The sequence below is a fragment of the Centruroides vittatus genome, unplaced genomic scaffold, assembly GCF_030686945.1.
Source record: "Centruroides vittatus isolate TY-2023 unplaced genomic scaffold, ASM3068694v2 scaffold_861, whole genome shotgun sequence".
In the NCBI taxonomy this organism is placed as follows: Eukaryota; Metazoa; Arthropoda; class Arachnida; order Scorpiones; family Buthidae; genus Centruroides; species Centruroides vittatus.
The window spans coordinates 1,786,549-1,799,739 of record NW_027122718.1 but is presented as its reverse complement, the minus strand read 5'-3'; the positions used below and the strand labels follow the sequence as shown (position 1 = coordinate 1,799,739).

The 13,191-nt window shown below is 28.3% G+C and overlaps 1 protein-coding gene across 1 annotated transcript in view; it reads left to right on the top strand.

Annotated features, from left to right (window-relative positions):
• The window catches only part of poe (E3 ubiquitin-protein ligase-like protein poe), a 187,860-nt gene that overhangs the window by 27,045 nt on the left and 147,624 nt on the right, over positions 1-13,191 (top strand). Inside the window, 4 exon segments of the mRNA XM_067288343.1 lie at positions 1,400-1,581; positions 5,174-5,259; positions 9,959-10,041; positions 10,780-10,898. Coding sequence (XP_067144444.1) covers positions 1,400-1,581; positions 5,174-5,259; positions 9,959-10,041; positions 10,780-10,898 — 470 coding nt within the window.

Here is a 13,191-nt window from a genome sequence, read left to right as displayed (position 1 = left end):
AGCATATATTAATTAGTTAATTGTTAACATTAACTTTAAAAAATTGTTAGTGTCTTCTTTATAATTGTGATTACTATCAAATATTTGAAAAATGTTGATTAACATGCTAATAATTAGAGATTGAAGTAAGCAATTAATTAGAGTAATAAAATTCCTTGAGAAGTCAGAGCTCTAAATGATATGGTCTCTGTATCATTGTAATGAGAGTAAAATTTCTGCTGGCAGAATATGGCATTAGTTTTTGGAATTCAAATTGGCTTGTTTGCTGCTGTTTGAGTTTGTATTCAAATACCTAGCACGAGTTTTTGAGAACAACAACAAATTTTTTTCAATAGAATATTCTTGCATTCAGATATGCCCATCTTTAGTTGGAATCACTTTGGATTAAGTAATAAAAATTGTTACATGTAAAAATGATTTTATTATTGAAAAAATGTGCATAATTGTATATACTACAATCTTTTCAAAATGGAAACTTACCAAAAGAGAGAATAATCTGATGCCATGTGATTTTGGTTTGTGCAGATTTTACTATATAACTTTTATTCTCATGACCACCAGTTATTTTAGTAATGAGAAGAATTTTAAAATTATGAACAACAAAACATGGATTGAAGTTATATTTCAAATGCTTTAAAATAATACATATCATTAAATGACTATTACAAAAATCATTTTACATGATGATGATGATGATTATTATTGTTTTCTTTCCTTTTTATGCCATTATGCAAAGCAATATTCAAAACTTAAGAAACATTAATTTTTAATTTTAAAGAATTTCAGCTTCTTTTGAATTTATGTTACAATTCAAAAGAATCTGAATTTGCTTACTCTAGAGCTGTCCTTGCTGGATAACTACATACCTACAAACATATATCTATGATCTATTAGTGAATAGGGAAATGAAAACAAAATAGATACCCTTAGTTCAAAAACATGAATTGACAAAATTTAATAACATCAAGTGCTTTTAGACTGTAAAATTTTCTTGCTTTCATAAATAATTTTTGACTTGACTCTTAATTCCTAAAATTGTTTTTAAATCTATCAACTATACAATATTTCTATTGTTAATGTAAGTTGCTAATAAGAATTTTAATACTATGATGTAATTGTAGAGGTTAGAGTGAAGTAAATGAAGAATAAAGTCTTGTTCATGTGCTGTTTGTTTGTGTTTGTGTGTGTGTGTGTGTGTCTGTGTGTCTGTGTTTAAGAATTTTCTGATTGTGATGTATTTAATATGGTAGCATTTTTGTAGTGTGTTGTATCTGCTGTTATGAAATCTTAATGTTTTCAGACTTTTGTGTAATGTATGGTTGTTGTTGTTGTTGTTATTGTTAGCTCTCATCAGTACAGGTGAATATAAAAGTGATAGTCAACAATATATATTTTATAGATGATGATAGTGAACCAATTCTTGGTCATTGGTTTGAAGAAACTTTAGCTCCACCAGAAACAACTTCTAATATCCCTACATTACCAACAGTTTCTGAGAATGTTCCTGCATCAGGAAAATCTACACAACAACAAGTAATTGATAATGGGTCTCTTATTCCTGAAAAGGGAGAACCATATGGAGTAAGTTAGAGATTTATTTTATATCAAATAAAATATTTTATTTAAGTTTACCAACTACTTTTTTTTATCGTACTAATGTTTATAAAAAGCTTTATATATTTTATCTGACAATTTAATCAAAAAATTAAATTATTATTATTAGAATATGCCATTATAATTAATTTCAAAGTTTCTTTAATTGAATCGAAAATCAGAAATTGAACTAAATGGTGTGTGTATGTTGTTAAAGCATTATTTAGTTCAGTAGAATGTTTTGAAACATTATCAAGCATATATTCTTTAGTAACTTAATATTGAATGGAATATTGCAGTTCAGAACTGTGTAATTGAATTTGTTAATTCAAAAGGGTCAAAGTCAACATTTTATCAATATTCACATTATAAGGGGCTCCTTTTATTCACTTTATGAGGACTTCAACACTTTCCATTGTTTATGTGAGTATTCACTTATCATCTGGTGGTAACAAAACCATGTAAGCAAATCTCAGAAAAATTAGTTATTCTGTAGTTTAATAAAATTTTTCAAGCAACTTCTAATTACACAACTTTATAACAAACCTGAACTACATTATTTTGGCATCAAATTATTAGATGACTGTAATTTCTAAAGTAATTTATTTTTCTATTGAAAATAAGAATGAGACCCATAAACAAAATTTCTTATTATTTCATGTAAAGTGAATTTTTTAAGGATACAATTGTATCTGTAAAATAATGCCAGTTTCTTTTCTTTTTGTACAGGAAATATATTTGTCAATACAGTAATACCTCGACTTACGCTACCCCGACTTACGTGAACCCGGAGTTACGCGATTTTCAAATCTCGTGGATTTGTCTTTTGTTTGAGCGCCATGTAACTCTTGATTACTCACTCCACCACACAATTGTTCAGCTTACGTGTTCGGACATGTCGCGCGGAATAGACGCATAGCTACAATTTATTTTGTGTTATTTATTTCTGTGTTTGTTATATCTACGGAGACTTTAGAGACTACTATGTCATCTAAACGAAGTAGAACTGATTTTTGTGCATCAAACAAAAAAAGAAAAACTTTATCATTGGAATGTAAAGTTAACATTATTAAAAACTTCAATACAAAAATGAAAATTTGTGAATTGGCAAAGAAGTTTGATCTACCGGAATCAACGGTCAGAACAATTATAAAAGGTGAAGAAAAAATTCTTGAAGCTGTGAAAACTTGACAGAAGGGTTCAGTTTAATTGAAAATTTTAGAAAATATAGACTCCAATGAAGAGCGCATTTCTTCGACAAAACAAGAAATAAAAAAATTATTAGCATGCTACGAGGAAATTTTGCGGGAGAAAAAAAAATTTTTGAGCCGTCAGACGAATTTTTTAGATTTTATGAAGCCTTCTATATTTTCTTTTTTTTAACTCTTTCCGCCCTGTGGGCACTAAGAGGGCCTCTTATAGTAGGCCCATTATGGGTTCGACCCACAATGGGGTGACCGGGTGGTGAGGGACGGGGCCCGACATATCCGAATGGACCACCCCCTGAAAAATTCCTGGGGATTTCTCGACCCGTTCGGATTCGATCCCGGGTCTCCCAGAGTGGTAGGCTACCACCTTGACCGCTCGGCCATCCGGCCAAGCCTTCTATATCAAAATAACTTCAGATTATGATTGTAATAATATAATTTGTTATAGATATGTATTATCTAAGATTTTATTAAACATTTTCTTCTAAATTATTGTTTTCTTTAGTCTCTGGCCCTAATTAAATATAATTTGTATGTATTTATATGCGAAGTTATACCCCGACTTACGCAAATTCGATTTACGCGGTTATCGCTCGGTCCCACCTATCGCATAAGTTCGGAGTATTACTGTATTGACTCTCTATTGTTCTGTAATTACAAGTGAAAAGACAGGGCAATCTACAATGTACAGTAATGTTAGTGGTGCACTCAGGATTTAATTTTGGGGGATCCAGGTTAAACAAATGAAAATTTTCTTAAGGCCAATTCAATAAAATTCTCATTTTATATGATTGCTAATTCATAAATGGTATAGAAATAAAAGACACAACACAATATAAATAAAAAAATGAATTTTAATTAGAAAAAGATTTTTGGAGAATTTTCTAGTGCTGCTTTTTTTTTCTATTTATTTGGAGGAGTCCAGGGTTCTCTTGGGCTCTCTCTATCATGCTCTACATGTAGCCAGAGCATGATAGGTGCTTACTCAATGATAGGTGTCCTGGTCAGAATCAGAATAATACTATGGTATTTTACAAATTTATACAAATTTTTTCAAGTTGGTCTCAGGGAAATAACAGTTCTCAATAGGGGATTATAATTACTTTTCCAGTAACAGACTTTGCTGTCTTTCAGAAAATCAGAAAAAGATGGGAAAAACTAGAAATTTGTATGGAATATTGTGAAAAATCATTTTGATGCAGTTGAACAAATTCTAATATCTAAGGCTTTGACATCCTTTTCTTGAAAAATAAAGAACTTTTTTTCAAGGAAGAATGTTAGAATGAGGGCAAGTTTTCAAGTTTCTAAGTATAAAATGTTACAGTATAATAAGCATCATGAATATAAGATTAGAGCCAGCATGTTCATGATTAGATCAATTTAAACCAACTTTCACTTATTGCAGAATAATGTGACACCAAACTTGAATGTTGCTAGATTCTATGATTCTCAAGTAATGTACCTGTTAAAGCTGCAAAAGTTCGTGATATGATAAATACTTTAGTTTAATATGAAAGTGCACAAGAGTAGCTAAGTAATATATTGAGTGATGAAATTGTTAGTCATGACACTTCAAATGGAGAGTAAGAAAAAAAAATGATTCCTGGCTTGCCTCAAATGCTGTATGTGAAATTTTGTTTGAAAGTTGTTTGCATATGAAATGATACTGGATATAAACTAAAGATTTAATGAAAATAATTTAGTGTTTTGCAGTTTCTGAAAAATTAGGTTCTCCAGACATTGTTCCTTTTTGAATTGACTGCTTCATTTACAGAATGTGTAAAGTATAATAAACAAGCTTGCAGAAATCAGATTTCATTTCTTAAGGCTGTGTTTTTTATGATAGTTTATAAATCATAAAAATCTTACTTTTTGTTAAATGTAAAAGATTTCTATTTCAAATAAAAATTCAGTAATTAAATTTATTTATTTTATTTAGGTTAAAAAGTTTTTATTTGGATATCTGACTTGCAGAATAATTGAGAATGAAATTTTGAAATGAGATTTATATTGAATAAGATAGTAATTAATTAGTAAACTGTTTTTTATGACAGTTCTGATAGAACTTTTATTAGTTCTAATGGACATTTATTGCTAAAATGTTTTTATTTAAACTAATTAAAAAAAGATTTTTAAAATATACATATGGCTAATAAACCATTTAAATTAACGTTATCAAGTTATAAATGGTTATATTTAATAATGCACTACATTGTTATAATAATTATTATAAAATTTAATCAATTTTGCTTGAATTTTAAATGTAACTTTGTTGTCTATTTAAAATAAATAGAATGAAAAATATAATAATCTGCATCAATTAATAAGATATTTCAAAATACTTGATTTATTTATTGCAACTTCTTTTACAGTACATAAATCTTTCATCAAAAATTTTTGCCTTCATGAATAATTATCTTGTGAATTCAGATAACAATTGCATCAGAAATTATTTAAGGTAAGTATGTAATGAATGTCTTGTAAAAACAATTTTTTTGCTAATGATTGATTCCATTACTGAAAACATATACAAATATTTGATATATTAAACTATTAATATTTACAAACAAAAATTTACATTTACATTTTTTTTATTTTTTATCATTCAAAATTAATTTAAAAAAATAGAATTTGTAAGCTCTCGAAAGATTTATAATTTGAATTTCTGAGTTCAGCTTTGTTTCATTCTATTCCAATTGAGTAAGATGGTTATTTATATAAATTACATTTGTGTAAGTAATCTTGCAATATTATTGTAATCAAAATAAAGTAAATAAGTACATTATGTAGAGATGGTCAAAAACTGTCTGCAAATACTCTAATACTAGACGGTATTCAAGATTCCAAATATTATGTTGATAAAATAGTAAATTTGAATATTACAAATAACTCCAATAAATGCAGATAATATGTGAGCACAGTATCAATTACTTTCCAGTGAATAAATGTATTTATTGCTAATGACTTGTGTGGAAAATTTTATTTAATAGCTTTCCTCCTTTTATGTGTATACTTAAGTCAAGAAAATATATACTTTCACAACTCTCTCCCATTAATTTGATGCTCACTTCTACTGAATTTTGATTAACAAAGTTCAGGAACTAATAAGTTCCTGAATTTTACTTTCTTTTCCAAATAATTATTAAATCATCTAAATACTGTAATATTAGCTTGATGTTGTGTAAATAGTATTTAACACCCTATCCATCCTTATTTTTTTTTATAGAAATAAATTTTAATGCTTTAAATGCCTCTAAGGAGCTATTAATAGCATAACTAGCTTTACATTGTATGCTTGATAGTAACTTAGGTAATTATGTTTCTAGGCTTAGTTTAAGAATGTACAATTTTTCAGTCTTAAAGACCAATCTTTTTATGAATTTTAACTACGCCAAATAATTCAGACATTGTTATTTTTGAAAATTATAAAAAGAGTAGTGCATAACATAGCTAACATTAGACAGTTAAAAGTATTAAAAATTTATAAGTTGTCATTGATAAACTTTAAAGATTGCTGATTTGTTTTTTGTCCTTCTATTACAATAATTGAATATATGAGCACTCAGTTTTGGCTCTATGAAGAACTTGTCACACACTATTGGTGCAACAGGAGAAATCACAGAGATGGATGAACACTGGTTATTAATTGTATAAAATGGTATGCATTTTGAACATTATCTGTCACTCTTCAGCCGTGCTTGTTACAAAATGTGAGTTTCAGACATCTAAAATACATGCAGTGTACTTTATAAACAATAAGAATAATAATTAAATTAATTTTAAAAATAATTAATACATACATCAGGGGTTGTGCTGCATAGGGCCAAAATTGCCACTTGGCAATATTTTTATTAAGGTGGGGATAAAAATATAATACTGACAAAAGCAACTGGTGATAAAATCCTAGTCCACTTGTTTCGAGATTCAGTATGAAATTGAATCACAAGTCACACTTCAGGAAAAACTGCAAAATGTCAAGCTTCCATACAATAGGAGTCTTGTGCACCACACACCTAGCAATTTCATGATGTCACATGGCAAGTTTGGGAAGAAAAGTAGGAAGTGATGTTGAGAACCAAAGATAGTTTTGTGCAACATTGCCTTGCATCTTCAGATTGGGATTTTTTATTGACAGAAATTTTGGGGAATTTTTTGGGATGACTTTTTCCACTTTGATCTTTTTTCAGTAGACAAAAACAAAAATTTTGATGTGACAGAACCTGTGAAATACTGTTTAAACATTGTGATCAAATGTGTTATTCGGAATTATTCATTAAAAAATTATTCAAAAATGATTCCTATTGCTAGCAAAGGGAGGATCAAATATTCAGGTCTCTGATTCAAACGAAACTTTGTGAGCATGTAGCCCTAAACACAAACAGCTCATCATCCAAATAATAGGACCCACTTCTCAAGCATTTCCAAAAATTCAGCTTCTGAAAAATGAGTGTTTAGAATATAAATCTTTGGAAGTTTCATGTCCCAGATTGATGATAGCCAAGTGAATAAGACACTAAGCACTGGAGCTAGATCATCATCATCATCATCCCTTGTGTTTAAACCTTATAAAACAAGAACAAGAGATTAAAATTTATGATGTCATTGTTTTCTCTTTAATGAAAACCAAGCCTCTATAGATTTAACTCTTTTACATCGTTAAATAAAAATTTTACTTCTTCACATTTATTTTCACATATTTTACATACTAAGTCCTCACAAGTGAACAAGCTTCAGATGTTACTGCACATGGACAAAAAAAAAAGAAGTGATATGAAAATAGGATAGCAAGTTGCAGCATTTTATTTTTTTAATTGTTAATATTATGGACATTCATGTTTTATTAATTTCCTCATGTGCTCATGTTTGTTACACTTTGAACGTCACAATACTACATATCTAAAAATAAATATGAAGAAACTTTGTAGATTTAACTCTGAGGTTATTAAATAAGAGTGTGCTTTCTGTACACAGGAAATGACATCACAATTTTTAATCTCTTGTTTCATAAGCTTAAATGTGAAGAATAATAATAATGTTACACATAAAAAAACCTAAACTAAAATTTTGAAGAATCATAGCTATATCTTCTAGTTCCAGTGTTTAGAATCTTCTTCATGTGGCTATTGCCACTGTTGGATATGGAACTTCCAAAGACTTATATGCTAAACACTAAATTTTCAGAGACCCTTTTTTGGAAATGCTTGAAAAGTGGGTTGTATTATTTGGACAAGGAGATGTTTGTGTTTATGGCTGTGCTTTCCAAGTTTTGTTTGAATCAGAGACCCGAAAGTCTGGACCCTTTTTGTAAATGACAGTTTAACATGTTACTTTTGCTTTCCAGATGCCAAATTGACAAGGCTACTGGCACCTGCATTAATTAGTAAGTAAAACTGATGATGAAAAAAAAATTAAAAACTGGCTAAATGGTGGTGATATTTTTAAATTTATCAGAGCGACCCCTGATACATTGAACACATGCTGTTTGTTAACAAATGTGGTAACCTTCCTTCTTCTAAAAGAAGGAAGGCAACCACGTTTGTTAACAAACAGCATGTGTTCAATGAATCAGGTCGTTCTGACACTCTTTTTTTGTACTCGTGTATTTTAGATGCCTGTAACTCAATTTATATCAATCATGGATGAAGAGGGACAGATAGACTGTCTGAAATGCATACTGTTTTTACAATAAATAACCAATGTTCATCCATTTCTGTAATTTCTCCTGCTGTGTCAATAGTGTGTGATAAGTCCTTCATAGAACCAAAACCCAGCATTCACATATTCAAATTTTAAAGACATCAATATCTTTTTTTACATTTGGAGGTCTTACTATAAAATACTGTTTTAAAGCATCCTTATGGTTTTCATATAGGTTGTGACTTTGTCTGTGTGTAGTATTTTCTAGATTATATATAATTTGTAGGAAGGAATCTTAAATGGTTTGATGATTCATATAGTTCAAATTCAACCAATATGGAGAACATTCCATCTAGTTTGAGTGTAACTGTTGCATTGATTCTTATAATAATAATAATTGAATTTTTATTAGTTCCAAATGGAAAATTAGAATATAAATTTGTTAATCTTCAAAAGCCTGAAGAATCCCATTAAAACTAGCAAAAAATGTTTGCAATGAATAAATTTTATGCTTGTTTCAAAGGTGTTTACATTACATTAAATTAAAATTTTAGTAAAATTAGACAAAAAATAACAATTATTAACTTTGAAGAACAGAAACACCCATTAATTCATGGATCTCAGTTGCCATTTTAATTTGTTATTTGTTAGATTTTCTGTGTACCTGTTTTTGTACAAAGCACATCTCTGTTGTAAATTTTTCCAAATTTTAATGATTAATTTAATGATGACATTTCAATGAAAATGGAATAAAATCACTTTTTAATATCCATTTATTATTAAAATTTTCATTTGTTATAGTAGATTTTCTGTTTACATAATGTAATCTGTGATTTATATACTTTGATAGAAATAATTCAGTCCACTCAAAATTAGTTTCAGCTTTTGATAAATTTGTGTAATTGATTAAATTTAATTTAAAGAATGATATAGGAATTCCTATCTCCAAAAATTTTTCACAAAATTAGTATAACTTATTTTTCTTATTTTATTTTTTTCAGAAAGTCAATGTTTTCTGTCTATGGTTTTATTTAAAGGCATTGTTATTTTTTCTAATATATTTGAAATTCTTTTTAATGCAAATATTTCATTATTTATTGAGAAAATACAATTTATTATATTACTAAAAGAAATCTAAAATGATTTTAAATTATATTTTCACTATTCCTCTAGTTTTAATAGTTATAAATAAGTCAATACAGTAATCTTTGAACTGTTAATATAGTATGCATAAGACATGCATAATTTAGACAAATAAATCTAAAATAATATAAGTACAGAAGCAAATGAAACATTTGTTAAAATATCTAATTTTGTAATCTGCTCATTGAATGATGAAATCAGTTTTTGTATTTTCTGAATATTATAATGTGTATATTTAAAGCCATGCTGATTGAATTTAAGTTTACAATGATTTAATTAATATTTTCATTTAATTTCAGTTAACATAATTTAGTTACATTAATTCAAAAAATAAAATTAATTACATTAAATTCAAATTTTTTATAATTTAATTACAGATGTAGTCTGGGAGAATCTCAAATGATAGTTTTAGCTGGTATAATAAAAGACTTAGATAAAGAAACTTCTCGAACTGATACTGGTGAGCTAATTTGTTTTAAACTATAATTTTAAGTTAACTATTTAAATTTAAAATTTTTAAATTTATTTCTAATTATAATTTATCTTTCTGTATGCAGTATAGTAATCATTTTTGAAGCAAAGTAAATATATATAAAATGTAAATAATGCTACCTTAATAAATATATGCAAGAAATATTTATGTTAATATCTTTTGCTGATATATAGTTTTTATACTTATATTTGAATGTGTTTTATAAATGGCAAAAGTGGTGTTCGTTTATATCAGTATATATATAATTGTAATTTGATTCCTTTTACATTTTACATTTTATTTACATTTTGTATAAGATTATTTATATTAAATTAATCAAGCTGAAAGTGTTGTAATTACAGATGTTTGACATTTCTTAACATTTTAGGAAATACAGTACTCTCTTGTGATCATTGGATATTCTCATACTTTTCTTCTGCCCCTACCAGAAACATAAAAATTTCTTAATTTACAAATTTATAATTTTGTTATTTACAGCATACATAGAATAATAATTTGTAATAATACACTCATATACATAGAGCAGAAATTAAGAAAAAAATTAAGTTATAAATTTTAATTCTTTTATACTAAAAATTGCCAATTTAGTATTCTCATGTATTTTAATATTAATAATGCAAGTTATAAAAAAAAGATTATATCATTAATTGTATTTTATTATATTCCAGACTACAAATAATTATATTACTTGTTAATTAATTTTAGGTACAATAAGTATTTATTTTGGACCAGTTGTTGGACAGTTGTATGATGAATTTTCTCAGTCATTGTCTCGGTTTGTTCACAATGTTCTAGCAACTAAAATGATTCCAGATACATTACAAGTAAGTCTTTAGCCTTTATATAAAATAAATAAATAAATTAATTAATTAAAAACAAATATATATACAGTTGATTCTGCATAATTGGGAAAATTGGGACTAATCCATTTTGGCCCAATTAAGCAGCTGCCCCAATTAAATGAACTAATAATAAATTGTATGATAAAATATTTAATACAAAGGTAAATAAATAAGTAGGTAAAAAAATAATAATTAGGTGCCCATTTTAATGCTTTATTGGACGAAAATACAGAAAATATTTGTACTATAAATAATGCTAGTGTTGCATAATTTGCATAATGCTAGTGTTGCCAAATATTAGTAGTGACTAGGGTTTCTCAAACAGGATCCTGTGATCCCAACTGTTTTTTTTAACCCGGGAAATCCCACAAATTCCTTAAAATTTCACTTTTTTTTTTCTGTGTTAAGGTTGAGGAAATTTTGCAAGTAGAAAGTAAATTAACTCATAAACTGACAATACATTTGTATTTATTAATTTTATGCCTGCTTATTAGTTTTTTAAATTTTTGCTTGTTATGACATCTCTCAGATTGTGAGTAATCAATATGTATTTATGGCAGGACTCTGAAAATTCTTTACTTGTCAGAACCTGTAATATCTTGAATAATTGTGCCAATGCTGTCTTAATTTTAACTATGCCCAGTAGCTTCAATAACTGCATTATGCCAGGTTAGTGCAAATTGGCAAGGATAGAATTAAGTATGAAGTTTCTCCTCATAAACCTGATTATTAAAGCCAAACGAACTGCTGAATTATCGGGCTATAAGCTTGATACTACTATTAAAGCAGCCAAGGTAGACAAATCAAGAATACTTGAGAGCGAAAGAAGTATTGCAATGCATCTTGAAAACAAACTAGAAATCTTCGATGCTATGGAACATTTGTCTTCTCTTAAATGCATTAAAGAGGATTACACCCACATCCATTGAATTGGAGCAGGACTTTTCATTATTAAAATAATAACCAGATTGAGTGATCGGAGTATTGTCCGTCTTTGGTTTTCAAAATCTTACAAAATATTGTAAAGTTTTATATTATGTTTTATTTAAAAATGAAAATTACTTTTTAAGTTAGAAGTTTGAACTAAGTTCATTTTTTTTTAAATTTTCAACTCAATTCAAAGGTTTTCTTTTGTAAGCAGTTTCCAAGGAACTTTAATAAATTTTTTCTATTTGTGAAAATTTCTATGTAATTCAAAGATAACTTTTTATACACATTTTACACAACATTATTATTATGAAGATTTTGGAGGTTGCAGAATGTATTAAATTACTTTTAAAACTGAAAAATAATTATATCATTTGATTTGAAGATACTTTTTATATTTTAAAAATAATTAATTCTATCTTGGGACAAGCAAAAGACCGGGAAATGAGAAACCCTAGTAGTGATGTACACAAGGGTTGACCATTCGGTCCGTTCCTGATTGAACAATTTTTCCTTTTTTCCTTTTTAGTTAGAACATGTTCTAACTAAAAGGAGAAAGAAAAGGGTTCGTTCAAAAGTCATTTTACAGTCTTTTTTTGAGCACAGTTTCCTTTACTTGGAGATGGGCCACTTTGGCAGGCGTGTTCATAGAATCTGCCAGCTCGATACTGGTGTCAACAATCAGATGGCTGCTGTCTGAATCTAGATGTAATTATGCACACAATACCTTTCAAGGGAACTCTAGCTGTCTTTCAACTCAGTTGACAGACCTCAAAAATTGTCCAGCAATCTTTGTCCCTTCACTTTTAATGGGATTGTCCGGTCCAATCCAGAGCAGGGTCAGTAACTTGCATTCAGGTCTGCCTCAGACGAAATACCTGTGTGATACATCCCACTAAACTGACCACCTCCAGAAAAACCGAACTGCCCGAGCAAAAGACAAAATCGCTTTGTCTCTGCTAACCATTAGGCCTACCATGACATTAGTTTATGTAGTGCCTACATATTTTTGGAAGATTACTAAAATATATAAAAAAATTTCTAAATTTCTTTTGTATTATTGTCCCAATTAAGGAAAAGTTGTCCCTCCCAATTAAGTGATTAAATTATGTATTAATTTATTAATTTAGTTTCCATTTCTTGAGATTTGGCCCAATAAAGCAGCTGCCCCGATTAACCCTTCCATTTAATTGGGCCACCTTTTAACTATATATCACCACCATCCATTTAATTGGGCCACCTTTAACTATATATATATATGTATATATATGTATGTACATATGTATATATTTATTCCCAAAGGGATCTAAAGCAGTGTTTCTCAAACTTTTTGGACCGCGACCCCCGA